This window comes from Neolamprologus brichardi, chromosome 18, assembly GCF_056152115.1.
Source record: "Neolamprologus brichardi isolate AB-2024 chromosome 18, ASM5615211v1, whole genome shotgun sequence".
Lineage (NCBI taxonomy): Eukaryota > Metazoa > Chordata > Actinopteri > Cichliformes > Cichlidae > Neolamprologus > Neolamprologus brichardi.
Window position 1 is genome coordinate 7,069,268 of NC_142121.1, and position 23,883 is coordinate 7,093,150.

At 41.3% G+C, this 23,883-nt stretch overlaps 2 protein-coding genes across 2 annotated transcripts; both read right to left on the reverse strand.

Moving 5' to 3' along the window:
• Positions 1-3,880: 3,880 nt before the first annotated feature.
• Positions 3,881-5,828, reverse strand: LOC148097541 (tripartite motif-containing protein 16-like). The gene has a single exon (XM_087831728.1). It carries the CDS (start codon positions 5,646-5,648, stop codon positions 3,981-3,983), a length of 1,668 nt encoding a protein of 555 aa, XP_087687854.1. The 5' UTR covers positions 5,649-5,828; the 3' UTR covers positions 3,881-3,980.
• Positions 5,829-14,418: 8,590 nt separating this feature from the next.
• LOC148097542 (tripartite motif-containing protein 16-like) lies at positions 14,419-16,449 on the reverse strand. Its single transcript, XM_087832318.1, has one exon. The coding sequence runs from the start codon at positions 16,442-16,444 to the stop codon at positions 14,783-14,785; it is 1,662 nt and encodes a 553-aa protein (XP_087688444.1). The 5' UTR covers positions 16,445-16,449; the 3' UTR covers positions 14,419-14,782.
• Between the last annotated feature and the right edge of the window lie 7,434 nt (positions 16,450-23,883).

Genomic DNA, 23,883 nt, shown 5'->3' on the forward strand with positions numbered 1-23,883 from the left:
GCAGAAAATAAATAAAGTCAAAGACTAGCGGTCCTGTTGCTCTATTTTCACCTGTAAAGCAGGAGTGGGGTAGGCGGAGGTTTACCCTGGTGCAGGTGTGCCGCAGCGGTCAGTGGAAGAATCCGGGAGTTTCTCTGTGAGTTTCCCATTACGTCGTAGCTACTCGGTGTTTGTTTGGAAGTTTAGGGTTTTTTGCTGTAAAAAGAAGTTTTCTTCCCACACACAACGGACACTAATGTTTTTGTCACTTTTTATGGAATCAAACTTAAAGTAAGGTCAGTACTTCCACGCTTTAAATGCTGCACGCTCATACTCTCTCCCGCACTCGATATATTATCCATTGTTGATCTGCGCACAGCTGTTGTCACGAACGTCGCACTCGCTTACGTCACTGTCATGAGACATTCTCGCAAAAAAAAATCACGGTTTTAGTAACGCAGTAACGCAGCGTTCCTACGGGAAAGTAACGGTAATCTAATTACCGTTTTTGCAATAGTAATCCCTTACTTTACTCGTTACTTGAAAAAAGTAATCGGATTACAGTAACACGTTACTTGTAACTGCCCATCTCTGGTGCCGAGTGGTTTCTATGTAGTTAGGATTATCTTTAAATTACACATGTTATCTTTTCTTTGTGGAGCTTTTCTAGTTTGATTTTTCTTTAGTTTGCTGCTCTGTATATATGACACATTAGATCACAGCTGTAAAGGAAATAATAAAAAGGCTGGACTGTCAACCTTCCGAACAATTTATTTCTGCCTGCAGAACTCGGCCAACCCTCACACGGAGTCTCTGTGCCATGTGATGTTTGCTGATGACGTTGTGATCTTTTGTGATTGTAGGGACGATGTGGAAGCGAGTCTGGAGAGGTGTAGGTATCCTCTGGAGAGAACAGACATAAAAAGTAGTAGCGGGAGGGTTTGTAAAGTGCGCATATTAGGGTTCAATCATCAAAAGAAACAGACAGTGCACAAGGGAGGTGAAGAAGCGAGAGCACACAGGGTGTAGTGGTTCGAGATGAGCGTTGAGGTGATTTATGACTGAAGAATAAGACCAAGAGATAGTAGTGACACCTGCCTGAGGTGTGGTTTGGAGATGGTGGTGCTGACAAAAACACAGGAGGCTGAGCTGGAGGCCGCAGATGAAGACACAAAGGTTTTCATTGGAAATGACCAAAATGGACATGATTAGATTAGTACTGGCAGCAGGAGGGATATCGCTGCATTTAATATTAAAAACACTGTATGTGTTGAGTCTGTGTTTCCAAAGGCCCCGCTAGTTGAGAGACTTATTCCTCATGAAGAACACAAGACAAAACAGAACATCTTCAACCGGTCTTTAACTCGCTAACGAGGGAAGCCTTGGTCAGAACCAGGCGGTGGAGCATACTGCTCGTCACCTGTCTCTAGCCCAAATCCTTTAAAGAGCAGCTCTCCTCGTAGCCTTTTTATTGACAAACTGTTACAATACACATCACAGCACCTCCCTCCGTAAAACCCCCCAATGGTTCTAAGACGAGGCACTGTGTGTGTGTGTTTGTGTGTGTGTGTGTTTGTGTGTCATGGGGGTGCGTTTATGTGACCTCCTGCTCACCAAAAGGATCATAAGAGCAGGAAGCAACATTAAACAGACCCTTCACAGGGATGTGCTTGTGATAAAACACTACAGCCTCCTCCCAGAACCTCGAGAGGCTGGGGAGGGGGACAAAGGAATGTCTTCAATCCTATAGTTTGAACTAAGACTTTACAAATTTAAGAAACACAATGACAACATTTGAAAATTTGACTTAACAGTATGCTTTAAGCGAGGTCAGTACTAATGCACTAAAAAATGCAGATCGTGTAATTTAATAAACTTGGCAATATCAAAACTCTATCATCAGGACAAAGAACTGATGGAATATAACTGAGTATTATATTAATGTTTGACAGATGGTTTTAGTTTTTATTCCTCCAGCTGCAGCTCTGATTTGAGATCAACTAAAAAATTTATATTAAAAACAGCATTCAAATGTAGACTTAATCTACGTGCAAATTTGATCAATTTGATGTTTGATTGATAAAGTTAGCATGTACAAATCGTGGCTCTGTTTCATATGATTATAACAGAACAATAAAATTGTAAAATTGTTTGCAAGCAACACTGAAAAACGTTGAAGAATAAAGTGTCGTCTAAAAATCCATGTTTATTACGATACACACTGATGAAAAAGACTCTTGGTTATCAGAGGTGCTCTCTCTGTATGTATGTATATATGTGTGTGTGTGTGTGTGTGTGTGTGTGTGTGTGTGTGTGTGTGTGTGTGTGTGTGTTTGTGTCAAAATAACATCAGCAGGAGCAGCTTGGAGTCCAGTCTCCTTCACACTGAGGAGGGACATATATGCAGGAACAGTTGTCATAACTGTTACAACCACCAGATGGCGAAAGAGTCCCACTGCAACTTTAAGCCATGAAGGATGTGTCTTGATGTTTGCTTGTGATAAATCTGCTTTATGTGAGTCTTTTTCAGAAAGTAACAGTAATATGTCTGATTATATGTCTTTAATCAGTAAAGTCTCGCTTTGCTAGAAATCAATAAATAATAAAATTGTAAACATGCAGCTGTATGTTAGAAGTCAAAGGGTCCTTAAGTCTTCTGTAAATTGACGGGGATCAAATGAAGGACATAAGTATCTGTTCTTACTCTAATAAATGCTGCTTTAATATCCAACAGACTATTTTCCTTCCTCATCAGCAGTAAACAGCTCGACTGCGTCTGTGCATTTGTGTCCTCCATACTTGTTTACACAGACATCTCAGGCTTGATGCCACGATGCAGTGTAGAAACCTGACAACCCTCTGACTCATGTTCAAATGTTCAAGGACATTTCTCAGGATCATGTATGACCCCTTTTTGACATTTGGACTTTCATTAATAATATTTGTGTTTCTGATTCATTTTCTGGAGACTTCTGTCCAACGTAGTGTCCAAATGAAGCCTGAAGCTTTTCTTCACCCTCTTGTCAGATGGTCAGCAACAAAACTCTGTTCCAACCAATGTCTGATAAGAGATGAGACACAGCAGCTGAGCAAATGATCATTTCATGCTGAAGACATCCTCAGACACAATTAAATACATACATAAACACAGCCTGGTGCCAATAACACAGCTAATGACACTGCTGTATCACTGGCTTTACTGATTAAAGACCATATCTGAAGGAAATCTTTGAACACAACAGAAAGTGACCTTTTAAACCTGCAACACTGATGCTGCATTCAAGGACCATTACAAACATCTGAAAGGACTTAAGAACATGAAGAAAATGTGACTTGTTTCTCTGTAATGAAGCTGTTTTAGTGAAGAAAGTTGAAAGGTCACAGAGTGACTGCTGAATCTTCTGCTCTAAACATGAACTCTGAACTTTGTGATGCTTCAGGAGGAAAACTGCTTCAGTTATTCTCTCAGATTAGTTTCATATTTTCTGCATCAGATTTGAGTGAGATCCTGGAATGAAGACAGAAGAAAAGACTTTGTTCAAAGTTTGATTTATAGTCAAACCTTCCAGTTTATTCACACAATAAAACATCAACACAATATATGAATTCATTCATTAAAATCACAGTTTTTCCTCGTTTGTTTGATTATTTTGACAAAAACAAACACAAACACACACACATGGTCTGCCATACTCATAAAGAGAAATGTCGACATTTTTCAATACAAATATTCCAGAAACATTTAGAGGATAGAGAAGTTTACATTTTCATGTGGAGAAATATTTTAGTAAATCAAAATGATGATGAGCAGTGATAGCCTCCATAAACAGTCACAGGAAAGATCTCCTTTAAAAACTCAGAAACATCAAGAGAACAACTAGAAGATGTGAGGTACCATCCATAATGTTTGACTGACAGCTGATCTCTGTGCAGAAATGATGGAGAGAAAATAAAATGAAAATAAAATACAGATTTAAACCCACAATATGAAAGACTTCAGACTATTTCACTTTAATCAACTCAGCAGTGTCTCCATAATTTAACCAAAAAGTTAGTCCAGCATAGAGCGGCTGAGTGAATGTGGTCTGGACTCTGTGGAGGAGAGTCATGGTTTCAGAGACGCTGTAGAAGGACAAAATACCTGCTCTGTGATCCAGGTACACTCCTACTCTGGAGGAACGAGGACCTGAGACAGGAGTTTGGATCTTGTTGTACCGAAATGTATAACTGTTGTTGTCACAATCTAATGACCAAGATTTGTCATTACGTCCAAATACACACTCATTACCATCTCCTTTTCTGCTGATATTCTTGTATGCGACTGCTACATCAACTTCTCCCCCTCTCCACTCCACCTCCCAGTAACATCGTCCAGTCAGACTCTCTCTACTCAGGACCTGCAACCTGTTAGTGAATCTGTCTGGATGATCAGAATAAGACTGTTGTTCTTCCATTTCTGTTACTTTTCTGTTCCCCTCTGATAATAACAGCTGTTTGTTTGCTGTGTTTGGATCCAGTGTGATTTCACATGAATATTTTAAGAATCCAGCTCTGGTCTTTGGCTCTGGTGGATCTGACAGTAAAACATCCACTTCAGTGACTGTCAGTGAGATGTTTGTCCGTTCCTCTCTCAGAATGTCCTGTAGTTTATCTCTGACCTCTGACACAGCTGCTGTCACATCCTCAAAGTAGCTCAGAGGACGGATATTGATGCTGGATGAGTCTGTAGACTCACTGAGTGCTGACAGTGAGGGGTAGTTGTGTAGAAACTGGATGTGATCCTCTGTGTGTGAGAGCTGCTTCAGCTCAGCATCTTTCCTCTTCAGCTCAGTGATCTCCTGCTCCAGCTTCTCCTGAAGCTCTTTGACTCGACTCACTTCAGTTTCCTGCTGGGATCTGATCTGCTGCTTCACATCAGAGCTTCTTTTCTGGATGAGATGGATCAGCTCAGTGAAGATCTTCTCACTGTGCTCCACTGTTTGATCAGCAGACTGATTGATGGCCTCCACCTCCTGTTGAAGCAGCTTCACATCTTTCTCTCTGTCCTGGATTCTCTGCTGGATGTTTTGTCGACTCACCTCCAGCTCTCTCTGCCTCTCAGTCCTTTCTGCTGCAGCTGAGACTGTGTCGTGGCCTTTATGTTCATCCACAGAGCAGAGATAACAGATACTCTGCTGATCAGTACGGCAGAACATCTTCATCACCTCATCATGACGAGAGCAGATCTTCTCCTGGAGCTTCTTGGAGGGCTCCACCAGCTTGTGTGTTTCAAATGCGGAGGATATAAAATGAGGCTGAAGGTGTTTCTCACAGTAAGAGACCAAACACACCAGACAGGACTTGAAGGCTTTCATTTTTCTTCCAGTGCAGACATCACAGGCCACATCTTCAGGTCCAGCATAGCAGTGATCAGCAGGAGCAGCTTGGAGTCCAGTCTTCTTCAGCTCCTCCCCTAAATCTGCTAACATGGTGTTTTTCTCCAGGACAGGCCTCGCTGTGAAAGTCTGTCTGCACTGAGGGCAGCTGTAGATTTTCTTCTTTTCCTCTTCATCCCAGAAGCTTTTAATACAGTTCATGCAGTAGCTGTGTCCACAGGGAATAGCCACCGGATCCTTCAGTAGATCCAAACAGACTGAACAGCAGAATTTTGTTTGACCCATTTGATTCATGTGCTGTGCCGTTTCACCGTCTCTCAGTGACTGTCAGACAGTTTCACTTCCTCTGAACAGAAACAACCTCTGTGCTCTGAAGGGAAACAGATCTCTGCTCTTTTTCTCCTCCTACAGGAAATGAGGCTCACCAGCAACTGCATTTACACCATGTTGTTTAGACCCATCCTGATACAGACACATCTGTGAAGGGAGGCGCTAAAGAAATATTCTTACAGAGCGACCAAGAGCCAATCACATGATGCAGGGTGTGGTATGTTTGGTTACAACATGCAGTAACAAGTCTGACCCAGTTAAAGTTTAATAGTTTATCTTTACTTGGATATTTGAAATGTGACAGTCAACACTCAGTGAGTTCATTTTATATTTCAAAAAGTTCAGCAAAGTTTAGGATGCTGTGATGAATAAAAATAAATCAAACTTTATATTTTGACATTTTCTAATCTTAGTTCATTCTCACACTTACAGAATGATGCATGGGAACAACTGACTCCACTAAATCAAACCTATGTTCAAATGAGATTATGATCATTAAATAGTAACAAATATTTAAATTTAGCAATAACAAATGCAGATCGCTCCACTGTGTTTACAAAAACAAACAAACAAACATTATTTTGTAGTTTTTCCTGTGTACACAGTCACTGTGGATTTTCAATGAAAACATCAAGATGTGCTTGACATGAAAACTTTCAAGTTTAATTCAAGGTTTTAGTAAAATTTTGTCTGAACTGTTTAGTAATTTTTCACAAAGTGTCCATGTCAGTAATTCATTCAAATGTATTTTGGTCTTAAACTGATCCAGTAAATGTAACTATATCTCACCTACTTAACCGAGTATTTTAGTTGTTTAACTGTCGTTATAACTAAACTGAACATCCAAAGCTTTTCTCACTGCAGTTTTGTTGTGCAGTTATAAGCAAATCATAATCAAAGCACACAAACACCGCTTTTCCATGTTTGCGAAAAAAGAGAAAAGTAATAAAGGCAAACAGGAAATTTTTTGTTTTTCTAAAAAACATTTTCAAGTTCCCCAAGAGTGACACCGTGGCCTCAGATGAAAGTATGGTTTTCAGCCTCCCAGGGTCATTCCCAGAAGGTCCTCGTCCCCAGAGTACAGAGGCTCATCGAGCCCCTTCCCGAAACACACTGCTCCGTCACAGACGTTCTTCTCCAGTCAACTTTGACGCCATTAGATCAGACGTTAATCAGTTATTTGAGAAATTAACAAAGAAAGAAGAACTCTTCATCATCCACAAAACAGCGGAAAACTTTAGAAATAGTGGGGGAACCAGAGATTTTACTGTGGAGTTAATAGGTAAAGTGTTTGATCTACTTATGACGGATCGACTGTATTAAATCCCCGAACCTCTAATGGGTAGATCACTCTCAGACACCGTCATCTCCAGGACTCCACAACCAGCACATGGCTCAAAGTGGCCCTTTTCTGCTGAAGTCCTCTATGTCCTCGTAGAAGACGCAGTAGAAAAGTTTGTACAAAAGCTTTTACTCTGGGTGGAGAACGAAGACAAAAATCAAATAATTGAGGATAAGGTTTCTGTGGCTGTGGAAGACATCCAGAACTTTATTAAAAGAACAGGGACCCCAACAAAGGACACAAACACAGATTCAGATGGCAGTGGAAGAGAATCTGTTCAATCACCTGTAACACCAAAATCTGGGAGCATTACCCAAGAAAAATGCTCTCCGGCACCAGTGGCGGAGCGGGGGGGGGGGGGGGGGGGGGGGTGTGTGGTTTACTGGGCTTAAGCCCGGGTTGTTTTTTCAGAAGCCCGGGGTCTTTTGGAGTGTAATTTTTTCATAGTTAGATGCCTTGCTGACACTGTATAAAACAAAAACTACACACAATACTCGAAGCACATAGTGCACACTGTGGGAATTTACGACTGTGCATAAATCCCCCCTAATATTGGTATGATCCGAGCTCAGACACTAAGCGACTGAGCGAGGGGGCGGGGCAGCTGCTGCCTGTTGGAGAAACGCAGCGAGGCAGACAGAGGAGAACTGAAGTTCGACCAGGTACCAAAGCAAATCATTCGTACTGTACAAATAATGTAAATATGACGGTGTATCACGAAAGATCGATATCAAACTGATCACTTGACCCATATTACGTTGCTTGCTCTTCGAGTGAATCAACAAATGGCGAAATGAAAAGCCGAACAACAACAATGCTGTTTCTTTAGAGTCTTAGCTTACGTGTGTTTATTTCATATTTTCAGTTGTTTCCCTCCACGGCTAAATAAATCGGTTTCAGTAATGCACTGATATACAAGAATGGACATAAGGGGCTTCTTTCAAAGAAAAAACTCTGGTAGTATTTTATATATTATGCTTTGTATGTTGTTCAGTATATTTCTATGCAAAACAAGAGGAACTTCAATACACAGCAGTATATTCACAGTTGAAACCAGATATTTACATACACTTTATGGAAAACACAAGAACATTTTTTTACTGTACAACATCAATTTAGAGTAAACTTATTTTGTTTTGGTTAAATAAATATTGAAATATATTTTGAACGAGTTAAATGTCAGAATAAAGAGAGACAGAGCTGTCTATTTTTTATCACTTTCATCAAATTTAGGAGTACATGTACACTAAGTTTATTGTTAATTAATAAGAAAACTGCAGACGATTCCATTCTGAGCTGAAGAAGCTTCTGATTGGTTAGTAGAGCCCATGTGAGTAAATTGGTGGCACACCTGTGGATGCATATAAGGCAAAACACAGAACCTGTTTCTTTAAAATGGGAAAATCAAGAGATGTCAACCAAAACACCAGGAAAAGAAATGTGGAGCTCCATAAGTGTGGCTCAGTTTTGAATACAATTTGGTGCCATTTGCAATTAAGAAATACAGATAGTTTCTCTCTTTACTCTTAAAGTTAACAAATATGTTTTTTATATTTATCAATCTAAAAAAATAAACATTTAGTCTGATTTGATGTTACAATTAAAAAAGTGTTTTTATCTGAAGAGTTTGTAAATATCTGGTTTCAACTGTATATTTGATGATTGTCAGCACAAAGAGGGAGAGAGAGGAACAGAGAGGAGAATGAGGACAGAACAGAGGTGGAACAAGAGCAGGTGAGAAACACATGTTAGTCAAATGGTTGTTTACCAAAAGTATCACCGTATCATAGGTACTCATGTATCTCCCCATATGGAAAAGAAATAGTAAAAACTTATATGATTTACTCATGAAAGTGGCCACTTTCTCATTACTTTCATATATTGTTTTAGTAAGAATCCAAAACATACAAGTTTCATTATATAATTCTTCAAGGGATCTTATATCTGTTTTCACTCTTGTATGCTTTTCATACAAGTTTCACACAAAACAGATACAAACTTTATAAGATTTATATATATCTTTTCCATATGGGTCGTACCTAGTGTTTCTTTTTAGGTTTGTTATTTTTCAAATTCTATATTTATTAAGTTCTGCAGGCTTGTTTGCACAACAAGGCGAAATAATTATAGAAACTTTTCTCAATCTAAATAGTGGACTTTGGTAGAATTAAAAAATAAGTGTAGTGCAGGTCTATGATGATTTTTAGTGCTACTATCATCTAGTTCTGATTCTGGTTCTGTCTTGGTTAAGTCCTCAGTAGTCCTGATTTTGAACTCTTGTAGTCCTGTTTTAATTCCGGATCAGTTCTGGGTCTGGTTGAATTGGGGTTTAGTCCCTGTGTCTTGATACAGCCCTGATTTTGTTCTGCCTCGCTGCTTCATTAAAAAACTAGTTTAAGGTGTCCTGCATATGTGATATATTTTTTTTCTATATGAAGTCATTCTTTTTGGAACAAAACTCAAAACAGAGCCTATTAATCTTTCAGTCATTTCTACACCTCCCCCCCCAAAAAAAAAAAAAAAAAAAAAAATCCTATATTTTCAAGTTTGCATCGGTTGGAAAAAAAAAGTCACTTAAAGCAATGGGCCAATGTCCAAATTCTCTGTGTCTTGTCCTGCATCTTCTCCCATAGTCTCTGCGCCCTGGAGTGGGCTATCAAGCGTTTCCTCATTCATTGATGCACCCGTTTAATTCAAGTCAAGTACAGTTTTATTGTCAACCCAACAACATACACTCAAGTATACAGTGGGACGAAATATCGTCGTCCTGGATCAAAGGTGGAAACTGTAAAAATAAAATGGGAAAATTCAAACATACATACAACTACACAGAAATAAGATAAACTAATAGTAAGGACAACAGTATTGTACTTGAATACAGAGAGAATAAGAATAGAAAACAATGAGAATGAGATTAAATAAATACAATAGTACACAGAATAAATACAATACACAGAGTCGAACAGTGAAATACAGGGTAGTGCAAGAATTGGGAGTTAGAGGAGAGTGTTATGTAGTCCAAGAAGCGTGTGGAGGAGAGAGCTCAGTGAGGAGGAGGGCAGCATGGTGTTCAGGAGCCGGACTGCTTTGGGAGGAAAATGCTATTGCACAATCTTGCCGACCTGCTCCTGATGACGCAGTGTCGTCTTCTGGTTGGAAGGGTGATGCAGGTCAGCCATGATGCTAGTGGCTTTCCCAATGCAGCGTGAGGTGTAAATATCCTGTAGACTGGGTAGAGAGCTGCCAATAACGCGCTCAGCGGTCCAAACAATCCTCTGGAGGGCTCTGCGGTCGGACGCGTGGCAGCTTCCATACCAGACTGTGATGCAGCGGGTTAGGATGCTCTGTATGTTACCTCTGTAGAAGGTGTTAAAGATGGGTTTGGGGATGTGCACCTTCTTCAGTCGTCTCTTGAAATGCAGTCGCTGCTGAGCTCTTTTTGTCACTGATTTGGTGTTGCTGGTCCAGGACAGGTCCAGGGGCGGATCTAGAGAAAATTTCCTAGGGCGGCATGGAAATCAAAATCAAAGCCTTTTTTAAACACATATGCAGGTGTTAAATATGGTTAAATGATTAATATGCAGTAAGTATACATATAAATATTAAACAGCAACAGTCTAAATGTAAAGTGCATTCTAAACTCCACTTCAATAAATTATATGAATGTGCAAAGAGTCATTCAGGACTGTAAAACGTGAACTACAGAACCCAGAGTCTTCATCATTAAACCTCTGGTTGCTTCATTTTTCTATTTTAGATCAGATACTTTAAAGTTTTTAGTAAAGTTGCGTTGTCATGGTGAGGCAAAGTGTTTCATGTGTGTGCGTGTCATGAACGGCTTTAAAATGCCTTTAATAAAAGAACAAAGCGGGGTTTGAGTTCGAGTTACGGCAGACTGTCGCTACTTCTAAATGGAACGCAGCCTTCCTACGGCGGACAGCTAATAACAGGAATCGGACGCGCGGTCCACCCTAGTCCACAGCAACCACCATAGCAACCGCCTAGCATGACCTTAAAAACATATTCTGTCTTCATAACTATCAAAAACGTGAAATGATTTGCAAAGCGTGAAAGTGTTACAGCTGCAGAGAGCTATGGCGGTATCTTTGGAAACTGTTTACACAGCTAATAATATACGATGTAACCATGGAGACAGAGTCAGACAGAGTCAGTCACGTGAGGTAGCGGTGCACGTTTACTACAGTGAATAAGGTGATTGTGTGCACAGCGTCCACACGCTGCACAGGGTAAAGACATTACTTCAATATGTTTTCATATTTATATATATTTACTTCTGTTGTCCATCACCTCAGGTTCCTCATCACAGTTTCAGCCTACAAATGTGCACAAACATTCATGTCTCAGGACAAGAAGACCACAACAGCTTCTGTTCCACTGCTATACATATACTGTACTTATTGATGAAAACTTCCCACAGGACCTTCAGTCATTTCTGACAGGAAGTTTATGTCCATCCTTTAATACTTATGGATGAGGTAACATCAGGCAGCAGTCACATGCAGGTTTGTGCTCTACTTGCATAAGGTGATCTCTGCACATCCAGAATATGCTCACCTCATGGTCCTGAAACTTTCCTGTCCATGATGCTCTCCAAGGCACATGATCTCACATGTGAGGTAAACCTAAGCAGCTCCTTAGACTACCATGAGCTGGATGACTGAGAACCTGCACAGACATCTGTGAGGTAAACATATTTTTCTGTGAGCATCATTAAGTCAACTCTAGGTTTCATGTGCTGATTCAGGTGCTTTACATTTATTCTGTTTTAGAGCAGGTGGAGAGGGGGAACCAGATGGGAGCAGGTTCCACTTTGGGTGAGGAAGTGGAATAAGTGATTACCTTTTTGTCTCAGCTCGTCATCACAACTAAATTCATGTTCAAATGAAGCTTTTTACTGTGACACTGATATCTGTATTTGTAATTGTACCTGCCTTGCTTTGTCACTCCAGATTTCAGCACAGTTCTCTGCACTTGTTTATATGACAAAGTTTGACAGCAGCAGGGCTTTATGTTTGTGGGTTGTTTAATAATGTGAGGCCTTCCTCAAACCGCTGCCTCAGTTCATGCTGAAGCCATCTGCCATTATCTACTAGAAATGCTGTCAAACCTAAAGTGAGGATGTGGTCCCAGCTCGCATAATTAGAGAGACTAAACCAAAGTGGTCTTCTCTGCTGAATATGGTGCCATGGTAGAAGCAGCAGACAGATGGATGTCTTCACTGACAGTCATGTTTTCCTGTGGCAGTTACTCTTTGATGATATGCTTTACATTACCTTTGTTTTAGGTAAGTGTGTTATCATTAAGAATCATTAAAGATAATTTAAGGTATGGTTGGCATTGTCTCCAAAAATAAGTCTTTTGATGTGATGGCTGTAAGGAGCCATAATCTTTATTAATCTTAATCTTATTGATATATAAACCCTCTAGTTTCAGCAGCATTCTTCAGGTTTTTAAAAGCTTCTCTGTGGCAGTGCTGCCATTTAAAAAGTAATCAGAAAGATTCCTGACTGACCTGCTCTGTTGTGTGTAACCTAAAGGGTCTGATTCAGGTCTGTGGTGTATATTGAGTCAGAAGCTAAACACACTGCAGAAACACCTGAGGGTGGTCTATGAGGAATACATCCCAGGAATCATGGAGATCATGCTGACAGAGCTTGATAATTGAAGATGATGCAGGACGAGCGGTTCAGGAATCAGTTCTCATGATGACGATGTGCAACTGCATCTCACCATTATTCTCTACAGAGTTGGTAACATTTCCCATATTTAACAGAATAGTAACTTTGATTTGCATTTTCTGTTAACAACAGTCGAGGCAACAGAAGATTCACACTGATGGATGAAGCCCATCAGTGTGAATCTTCTCTTCTGCTACAACGTCACCTGCTGTCTTCAATCCTCCATACCCGACAGTAACAGCTGACTGTTGTGTTGAGCTTCTTTGTGAGATCTGTTAAATGTAAAGTTCATAAATCCACTACACTTTTTGTCAATGTTTGTTTTTCTGTTCTCATTCCTGGAGCTACCAAAAAGCAGAGGTGGCAAAAGTGCAGACGCTCTGTATTTAAGTAGAAGTACAGATACTCGTGTTACTCAACTAAGAGGAAAAAAGTTCAGGCTCTGAAATAAAGCTTCTGTGTGAGTTCAATAAGAAAGATCTATGGTCTCACATCTGTCCAGGTGCTGCCGGCTGAATCTAAGCTTTATCACTTCCACTGTCAAGCTGTTTGTGTCATCACTGGTCTGGTCCAATCACATTCTCCCGGCCTTCTCCAGGCCAATCACCATTCATGCTGCGTACTTTAAATCTCACTGTGCATCTGTCATTCTCCTTCATAGACGCCTTTGTGCAAAGCACCTCCTGCCCAGTTCCACCTCTCATCACTCGAGCTTCATTCAAGTCACCTTCATCTCCATCACCAGCATCTAGGCTCTGGGGGGTCCTGCTCTAATCTGTTTCACAGCTGGAGCTCCGTTCTGCAGAGAGACAGACCACCAAACACCTTTGTACATTCTGTTCATCAATAAATCATCTTCATTCTTTCTGACGATCTCTCCTTATTGAAATGTACTTAAAGTAAAAAAGGAAAAAGTTGCTCCTTAAAGGAAAATTCTGCCATCAATTTTTATGTAAAGGAAACTGAACCTGGTGCTATATTAATATTATAATAATTCTTAATTCTTATCATTTTTATAACACAAAATGATCTATGACACAATGCACTTTATGATAAAGGCTTTATTCAGCCTAAAAACATGGCAGAATGTAAAACATGTGGACAAACTGAGCTGAGGTGCTTTAACCTCCTCTACATCCCTGTTAGCAGGATGACGGCGCCCTCTTGTGTTGTGCATCACTTTCAGATTTCACTTGTTAACCTGCAGGAAGACAAAACTTCACTGAGCCTTCAGCAGCTTCAACATCATCAGTAAAGACAGATTTAAATATGTGTAATATCACACTGTGTCAGTTTGTTCACAGGAGTCACAACCTGTGACACTGATGCTGCATTCAAGGACCATTACAAACATCTGAAAGGACTTAAGAACATGAAGAAAATGTGACTTGTTTCTCTGTAATGAAGCTGTTTGAGTGAAGAAAGTTGAAAGGTCACAGAGCGACTGCTGAATCTTCTGCTCTAAACATGAACTCTGAACTTTGTGATGCTTCAGGAGGAAAACTGCTTCAGTTATTCTCTCAGATTAGTTTCATATTTTCTGCATCAGATTTGAGTGAGATCCTGGAATGAAGACAGAAGAAAAGACTTTGTTCAAAGTTTGATTTATAGTCAAACCTTCCAGTTTATTCACACAATAAAACATCAACACAATATATGAATTCATTCATTAAAATCACAGTTTTTCCTCATTTGTTTGATGGTTTTGACAAAAACAAACACAAACACACACACATGGTCTGCCATACTCATAAAGAGAAATGTGGACATTTTTCAATACAAATATTCCAGAAACATTTAGAGGATAGAGAAGTTTACATTTTCATGTGGAGAAATATTTTAGTAAATCAAAATGATGATGAGCAGTGATAGCCTCCATAAACAGTCACAGGAAAGATCTCCTTTAAAAACTCAGAAACATCAAGAGAACAACTAGAAGATGTGGAGGTACCACCCATAATGTTTGACTGACAGCTGATCTCTGTGCAGAAATGATGGAGAGAAAATAAAATGAAACTAAAATACAGATTTAAACCCACAATATGAAAGACTTCAGTCTATTTCACTTTAATCAACTCAGCTGTGCCTCCATAATTATAGTAAACCTTCAGTCCAGCATAGAGCGGCTGAGTGAATGTGGTCTGGACTCTGTGGAGGAGAGTCATGGTTTCAGAGACGCTGTAGAAGGACAAAATACCTGCTCTGTGATCCAGGTACACTCCTACTCTGGAGGAACGAGGACCTGAGACAGGAGTTTCAATGTTGTTGTACCAAAATGTATAACTGTTGTTGTCACAATATAATGACCAAGATTTGTCATTATATCCAAACACACATTGAATACCTTTTCTGCTGATATTCTTGTATGCGACTGCTACACGAACTCCTTCCCCTCTCCACTCCACCTCCCAGTAACAACGTCCAGTCAGACTCTCTCTACTCAGGACCTGCAACCTGTTAGTGAATCTGTCTGGATGATCAGAATAAGACTGTTGTTGTTTCACTTCTGTTGCTTTTCTGTTCCCCTCTGATAATAACAGCTCATTGTTTGCTGTGTTTGGATCCAGTGTGATTTCACATGAATATTTTAAGAATCCAGCTCTGGTCTTTGGCTCTGGTGGATCTGACAGTGAAACATCCACTTCAGTGACTGTCAGTGAGATGTTTGTCCATTCCTCTCTCAGAATGTCCTGTAGTTTATCTCTGACCTCTGACACAGCTGCTGTCACATCCTCAAAGTAGCTCAGAGGACAGATATTGATGCTGGATGAGTCTGTAGACTCACTGAGTGCTGACAGTGAGGGGTAGTTGTGTAGAAACTGGATGTGATCCTCTGTGTGTGAGAGCTGCTTCAGCTCAGCATCTTTCCTCTTCAGCTCAGTGATCTCCTGCTCCAGCTTCTCCTGAAGCTCTTTGACTCGACTCACTTCAGTTTCCTGCTGGGATCTGATCTGCTGCTTCACATCAGAGCTTCTTTTCTGGATGAGATGGATCAGCTCAGTGAAGATCTTCTCACTGTGCTCCACTGTTTGATCAGCAGACTGATTGATGGCCTCCACCTCCTGTTGAAGCAGCTTCACATCTTTCTCTCTGTCCTGGATTCTCTGCTGGATGTTTTGTCGACTCACCTCCAGCTCTCTCTGCCTCTCAGTCCTTTCTGCTGCAGCTGAGACTGTGTCGTGGCCTTTATGTTCATCCACAGAGCAGAGATAACAGATACTCTGCTGATCAGTACGGCAGAACATCTTCATCACCTCATCATGACGAGAGCAGATGTTCACCTGGAGCTTCTTGGAGGGCTCCACCAGCTTGTGTTTCTTTAATGTAGGTGAATCATAATGAGTCTGAAGGTGTTTCTCACAGTAAGATGCCAGACAGACTAAACAGGACTTGAATGCTTTCATTTTTCTTCCAGTGCAGACATCACAGGCCACATCTTCAGGTCCAGCATAGCAGTGATCAGCAGGAGCAGCTTGGAGTCCAGTCTTCTTCAGCTCCTCCACTAAATCTGCTAACATGGTGTTTTTCTCCAGGACAGGCCTCGCTGTGAAAGTCTGTCTGCACTGAGGGCAGCTGTAGATTTTCTTCTTTTCCTCTTCATCCCAGAAGCTTTTAATACAGTTCATGCAGTAGCTGTGTCCACAGGGAATAGCCACCGGATCCTTCAGTAGATCCAAACAGACTGAACAGCAGAATTTTGTTTGATCCATTTGATTCATGTGCTGTGCCGTTTCACCGTCTCTCAATGACTGTCAGACAGTTTCACTTCCTCTGAACAGAAACAACCTCTGTGCTCTGAAGGGAAACAGATCTCTGCTCTTTTTCACCTCCTACAGGAAATGAGGCTCACCAGCAACTGCATTTACACCATGTTGTTTAGACCCATCCTGATACAGACACATCTGTGAAGGGAGGCTCCAAGAAGTCATAAAATGCTTATTTTATGAGTTCCAGGGTGTGTTCTGTTTCATTTACAGTATGTAGTAAAGAACTTTGACCTACCTAACCTTGTTAATTTTTAACTTTGCTTCTACAAAATGTCTTGTGTTAATGAGTTAATGAAAGCGTACTTCTTGATTGATTTAAGTTAAAGGGAAATCATTTTCTTTCAGCACATAGACACAGCATGGTGGTATAAGGACACTGAGAAAATTGTGTAAAAAGCTGAATCTGGTTAGAAGGAAAAAACAAAAACACACAAACTTGGAAGCGTTAGCTGGATTGTACAAAATGACAATGCACAGATGCAAGGATAACCATGGTTACACCCTTGTGGATTAAAGAGGTTTTATATTTTGTAACACAGGACAGGATAAGATCAATTTGTTTCACTAACTCTTCTAAATAAGGCATTTTGTAGAGCGTTTAACTCTTGGTTCACTCCAAACTCCTCAGTAATCTCTGGACTCTGGTCACTGCTACAAAGTTTACACTCTCCTCCTACAAGCGTCTCTCTGGATTCAGTCATCGCTCTGCTCCTACCTGCCTGTCTTCCTGCTTTTCCGTTCTCTCTGGAAAATCTGGAGCTCAGCACCAGGCAGGAGCAGATCTAGAGGGGTATTATGGGGTGGCATGTGCTACCCTAAAATGATCTCTTGCCACCCTAGTTTTGCATATGTAATACACGATACTTTACCACTACTGAATGTAGAGAAAGTTAGGATCTTAGGCTTATGGTCTCTAGGAATCAACTAAGGAGCGAATGACACACGGCTAAAAGAACAGTCAACATTTATTCAAAACAAAAAAAAAAAACAGTCATCCAACAGTTCACAACAGTTCCAACAGTCCATATTTGTCAGTCTGTGTATTCAGTTTTAGAGTTCAGAGTTCAGTGTTCAGAGTTCTTTTCAGTCTTTTCTGTTCAGGTGTGTGAGTGTGTGTGTATAGTGTTAATGTTAGTAGTACTACACGGGTAGTGTATTGTTCTGAGATCTCAAAAGCTTATCTGTCAAGAAGTAACGCAGTTGTCACTTCTAAGTAGGCTGGAAATCTTTCCTGCATCGCAGCTGTGGATCCGGAACCCTGGCTCGCAACTTAAGACTCCAACAAAAAAACCAACTTGCACAGGGCAGTGAACATATTTTACATGAATATCATATAACAACTTAATCAACACTAGTGACCAAATGCCTCTCACTCTTTGTATATAACGACTTAATGCAATCAATAATAAAATTAATCAGAAAACCTTAAAACAATTTCCACATCGTACAAATTTAACTCAAATCTATATTTTGTGAACAGCAGTCACATCAATCCAGTGAATTGAGAGAATGTACATTACTGATGCACAAGGAAAGTGCAAAATGTGGTCGCAGTACTATTTAGCCAAAGACTGCTCATATTTATCATCTCATTACAATAAATAAAACTTACCTACTAGCTTCCAAAGAAATATTTCCGATTGGTTTAAAACATTAACAAGTGAAGAAATAAAAAGATAATACAGCACTTAAAAGGAACATATGAAATTTACATTATACTAAGCTAATGATTAGCTAACGATTAGCTTGCTATGCTAGCGCAGTTAGTCAACTCACCGGAAATGAACAAAAAACACAAAAACAGAGGTACATCGGCATCAACAAAAAGTCTCAGCGTTTCCCAACAAGCGGAAAAGTAAAATCCAATTTGTGTCTTCACACATAACCTTTTTCTTGAACAAGGATTAAAGAAAAACTCGGTGAGTAGCTCCGACCAGCATACGTAGCCTTAGGCTATTCTCCTTCTCTATAGTTCTCAACTCAAGTTCACAAACACTAAACAATCTCATAGTGCCACCTACTGACATTCTTTGGTAACAGCAGTTCATTTTCATGAGGCAAATTTTAGGTGGGTTACACATATGACAGTGTTCTTTATTAAAACAAGATAGGATTAACACTTTGAGCCTAGATACAGTTAACACTGAATTTAAAACTAAATATATTACATGTTAAGTGTTAAATACACACACACACACACACACACACACACACATATCTCTCTCTCTCTATATATATATAAATATATATATAGATATATATATATATATATACATATATATGTGTGTATATATATATATATATATGTATGTATGTATATATACATACATACATATATACATACATATATATGAGATATCATCACCCCCACCCGAGATTGGGTACATGGCCAAGCTTGAAACCTGGATCCCCCGAAGCCGGTTACCAAGATTACGTGAAGTACCCTCAGAAGGTCTGCTAGATGATGTTAATGCAGCACTACAGACGATACCTACAGCCACGATTACCGACACTAACAATCTGATCTACAATACGGCAGCAGTGATCAGTGAGATGCTTGGCTACAAGTTGAACAGCCACAAGGGGCAGAGAGGGGAGAAGGAGGCTAGAGGGCAAGATCAAAGTAGCACGGAGGGAGGTTAGCCAACTAACGGAGTTGCAGAAAGCTGCGACAAAGAAGGTGCATAAGATACCATACCATACCTGAGGCCTTGGAAACTGCCAAGCAAAGACTCACAGCCTTGGCCAGCCGCTTGAGGAGGTACACCAGAGAGATAGAAGGCAGGAGAATAAACAAGCTGTTCTCCACAGAACCAGCAAAGGTGTACTCTCAGTGGCAAGGGAACAATAATAAGATGTAATAATAATGCTGTTCTCACCAGCCTTGCTGCTCGGACGGAGCAAAACTGGAAGAGCATATGGGAGAAGGACACAACCCATAACGGCAATGCTCAGTGACTAGTGGATCTGAGGGCAGACCATAGCGACCTCCCTGAACAGGGTCCAGTAACCATCACAGTGGCAGATATCCAAGAAAGGGTTTCCAGTATGAAGAGTTGGACAGCACCAGGGCCCGACATGGTTCACGCCTACTGGCTAAAGAAGCTGACTGCACTCCACGAGCGTCTGGCAGCACAAATGAACCAGCTGCTAGTTAACGAGGGACACCCGGAATGGCTAACCGAAGGTCGGACGGTCCTGATCCCCAAGGACCCCAAGAAGGGACCAGTCCCCTCCAACTACCGACCAATAACCTGTCTCAGTACTACATGGAAGCTCCTGTCAGGCATCATATCGGCTAAGATGAACAGGCACATGGGTCAATACATGAGCGGGACACAGAAAGGAATTGGCAAGAATACCAGAGGCGCAAAACACCAGCTACTGGTAGACAGAACAGTCAGCCGAGACTGCAAGACCAGACTAACCAACCTGTGCACTGCCTGGATTGATTACAAGAAGGCCTATGACTCAATGCCCCACAGCTGGATACTGGAATGCCTAGAATTGTACAAGATCAATGGGACCCTAAGAGCCTTCATCAGGAACTCAATGGGGATGTGGCGTACAACACTAGAGGCCAACTCCAAGCCCATAGCACAAGTCACCATCAAGTGCGGGATCTACCAAGGAGATGCTCTGTCCCCACTGCTGTTCTGCATAGGCCTGAACCCCCTCAGTGAGATTAACAAGACTGGCTACGGATACCGACTACGGAACGGAGCAGTTGTCAGCCACCTCCTGTACATGGATGACATCAAGCTGTATGCCAAGAGTGAACGAGACATCGATTCACTGATCCACACTACCAGGATATACAGCAATGACATTGGAATGTCGTTCGGACTGGAGAAGTGTAGTCGGATGGTAACAAAGAGAGGGAAGGTAGTCAGAACTGAGGGGATTGAACTACCAGAAGGCAACATTGCAGACATAGAGGACAGTTACAAGTACCTGGGGATCCCGCAGGCGAATGGGAACCATGAAGAGGCCGCTAGAAAAGCTGCAACCACCAAGTACCTGCAGAGGGTCAGACAAGTCCTGAGGAGTCAGTTGAATGGTAAGAACAAGATCCGGGCCATCAACACGTACGCCCAGCCCGTGATCAGGTACCCTGCTGGGGTAATAGGCTGGCCAAAGGAGGAGATAGAAGCCACTGACATAAAGACAAGAAAGCTCCTTACCATGCATGGAGGGTTTCACCCCAAGTCCAGCACCCTGAGGCTGTATGCTAAGCGGAAGGAAGGGGGTCGGGGACTGGTGAGTGTCAGCACCACAGTCCAGGATGAGACAACGAACATCCAAGGATACATCACGAAGATGGCCCCAACTGACAGCGTGCTCAGTGAATACCTCAGGCAGCAGAAACCCAAGAAAGAGGAGGGAGACGAGAAACCATCATGGAAGGACAGACCCCTGCACGGTATGTACCACCGGCGGATAGAGGAGGTGGCTGATATCCAGAAATCCTACCAGTGGCTGGACAAAGCTGGACTGAAAGATAGCACAGAGGCACTAATCATGGCAGCACAAGAACAAGCTCTGAGTACAAGATCCATAGAGGCTGGGGTCTATCACACCAGGCAAGACCCCAGGTGCAGGCTGTGTAAAGATGCCCCAGAGACAATCCAGCACATAACAGCAGGGTGCAAGATGCTAGCAGGCAAGGCATACATGGAACGCCATAACCAAGTGGCCGGCATAGTGTACAGCAGGGGTGTCCAAACTTTTTTCACTGAGGGCCACATACATAAAAATATAGGAGGGGCTGGGCCACTTACTAGAAATTAGGTATATAACCTTAACTTTAGTGTATTAAAATTAGAAAAATCACTTAAAAGTGGTCGAATATGTTATATTGTTGAATATAATTAAAGACAAAACTGCCTTCATCACAGCTTTTATATAAATGGATCTTTATTGATTTATTCAGAAAAAGCTTTGGTCGCTCATTCTCAGAACAGCAGCCTCAGATTTCTTCTTAGACAGAAGATTTACAGTAAAGAGAAAAAAACAATAAAGGGGAAAATGGGACAGGTAAATTTCAAGTTTGTTATTTAAGTTATTGGGCTTAGCAACACACCTATTAACGTTCGTTTGAAACCGTTATCAACATTAACAGACTGAACTGGACTTAATAACAGGAGTGCATATAATTTTAGTAAATTATTCTGGTGAGTATCAGCTGCGCTGGGTATGTAAATTGGGACATCCAGCCGCGGTGCTGATCGCCACTCGTGCCAAAAATCCAGACAAATGTCACTTGATCAAGGAGCAAATCTGCATCAGATGAGATCAGCTGACTTTGCGTGTGCGTGCTCTGTGCACAGCGGTGTGTACTCTGTGTGTTAACAAGAAAAGCGCATATAAGACAGTGGTGTGCAAAAGCAGGATAGTGACAGAATTGATGCGCATTATTGATATTTGAAGCATATGTACCTGCACATTAACACACGGGTACTGTGGAATATATTTTTTACTCACCTAAAGCGCTCGTGCTCTCGTTCACTCCCCGCAAAAAAATAGCAGCTGTGTGGTGTCTGTGGCATCAGTGCTCTCATCGCATGCGATGGAGTAAAAATCAAAAGCACAGCTTTATCAGACACTTGCAGTTTAATGTTGGCTGACAAGTCTTCAACAACTGGATTTCTGGACATGCTGACGTTGTTGACGGGCGCATTATTTCGGTGACTTTAACGAGGCCGTGTTTTATGAGGTCTCCATCTGAAAAAGGCTTGCCATGTCTTGCGATGAGTTGGCATAGCTGGCTATTGTAGCCTTTTCCTGGACCTTTTGAGCATGAAAAAATTACTGTTGCTGACCCTGCAGGAGAGCTACCCTTTGCTTTAATTTCTGCTCTCGCTCAGCACCAGTGTAGGAGGCCTGATGTTGGGTTTCATAATGACGTCGTACATTATACTCTTTCATAACTGCCATAATTTCAGTGCAGATCAAACAGACACACTTCCCCTTGAATTCTTTGAAGAAATATTCACTCTCCCACCATGTCTGAAATTTTCTGCATTCACTTTCTACCTTTCGCTTCTTTGGTTCTGCCATGTTTAGTAACTAACTTGGGCTAAATTTCTTCTGTGATTGTCCTTTTTGGTGGAGCAACTGTCTCGATCAACAGTAGCTCCCCCTGGTGTTAAAACTAAGAAGTGCAATACACTCAAGCAAAAGTTGAAGTGCGGGCCATATTCGATTCTATTTATAAAATTACTTGCGGGCCAATTAAAAATGGACCGGAGTTTGGACACGCCTGGTGTACAGGAACATCTGTGCCGAGTATAACCTGGAAGTCCCGAGGTCAAAATGGGAAATGCCCCCAAGGGTGGTGGAGAATGACCGAGCTAAGATCCTGTGGGACTTCCAGATACAGACGGACAAAATGGTGGTGGCTAACCAACCGGACATAGTGGTGGTAGACAAACAGAAGAAGACGGCCGTAGTGATCGATGTACCGAATGACAGCAATATCAGGAAGAAGGAACACGAGAAGCTGGAGAAATACCAAGGGCTCAGAGAAGAGCTCGAGAGGATGTGGAGGGTGAAGGTATCGGTGGTCCCCGTGGTAATCGGAGCACTAGGTGCGGTGACTCCCAAGCTAGGCGAGTGGCTCCAGCAGATCCCGGGAATAACATCGGAGATCTCTGTCCAGAAGAGCGCAGTCCTGGGAACAGCTAAGATACTGCGCAGGACCCTCAAGCTCCCAGGCCTCTGGTAGAGGACCCGAGCTTGAAGGATATATAACACGGGCGTGCTGGGTGGTGTTTATATATATATATATATATATATATATATATAAAAGACATGCTTTTTGCTATCATCACGTTTTGTTTTTTGTTTTTAAAGTATTTTCTAAGGACGGCACAAAAATAGTAAAGAAAGAAAAAAAAACACGTCTTTCCTATTGGTGGAAAAATGTAGTCAACATGTTGCATTTGTGTTTTTTAGGGAGAGGGGAAAGTTTTGGGAGTGAGGTCAGAGAGACAGAGCGAGCGAGTGAGAGAAAGAGAGGGCGTTTTGAGATGTGGGAGATTTGTGACGTTCAGCGTGGAGTGTATAGTTAGTGTGTTGTGTTGTCTTATGTAGTTAGTCTGTTGTGTAGTCATTGTTTTGTTTTTTGTGTCAGTGAGGGCACTAATGAAAGTCACAAAGGCAGACTGCAATGTAAACGCTGTCTCCTTGGTGGAAGACAGAAGGCGTGATAAACCTCCTGGTTTCAGGCCTTCATTTTTAGAATAATAGTTGTATATGTTTAAAAAATTTGTACATAAATTTGCAAAATGTCCCATTTATATTTTACAGAGCCCGTAGGGCTCATGGAAGAAAAAAAATTAAGATAAACTTTTGCGAGATCTCGCAAAAGCTTTAGCCGCATTCGGAGG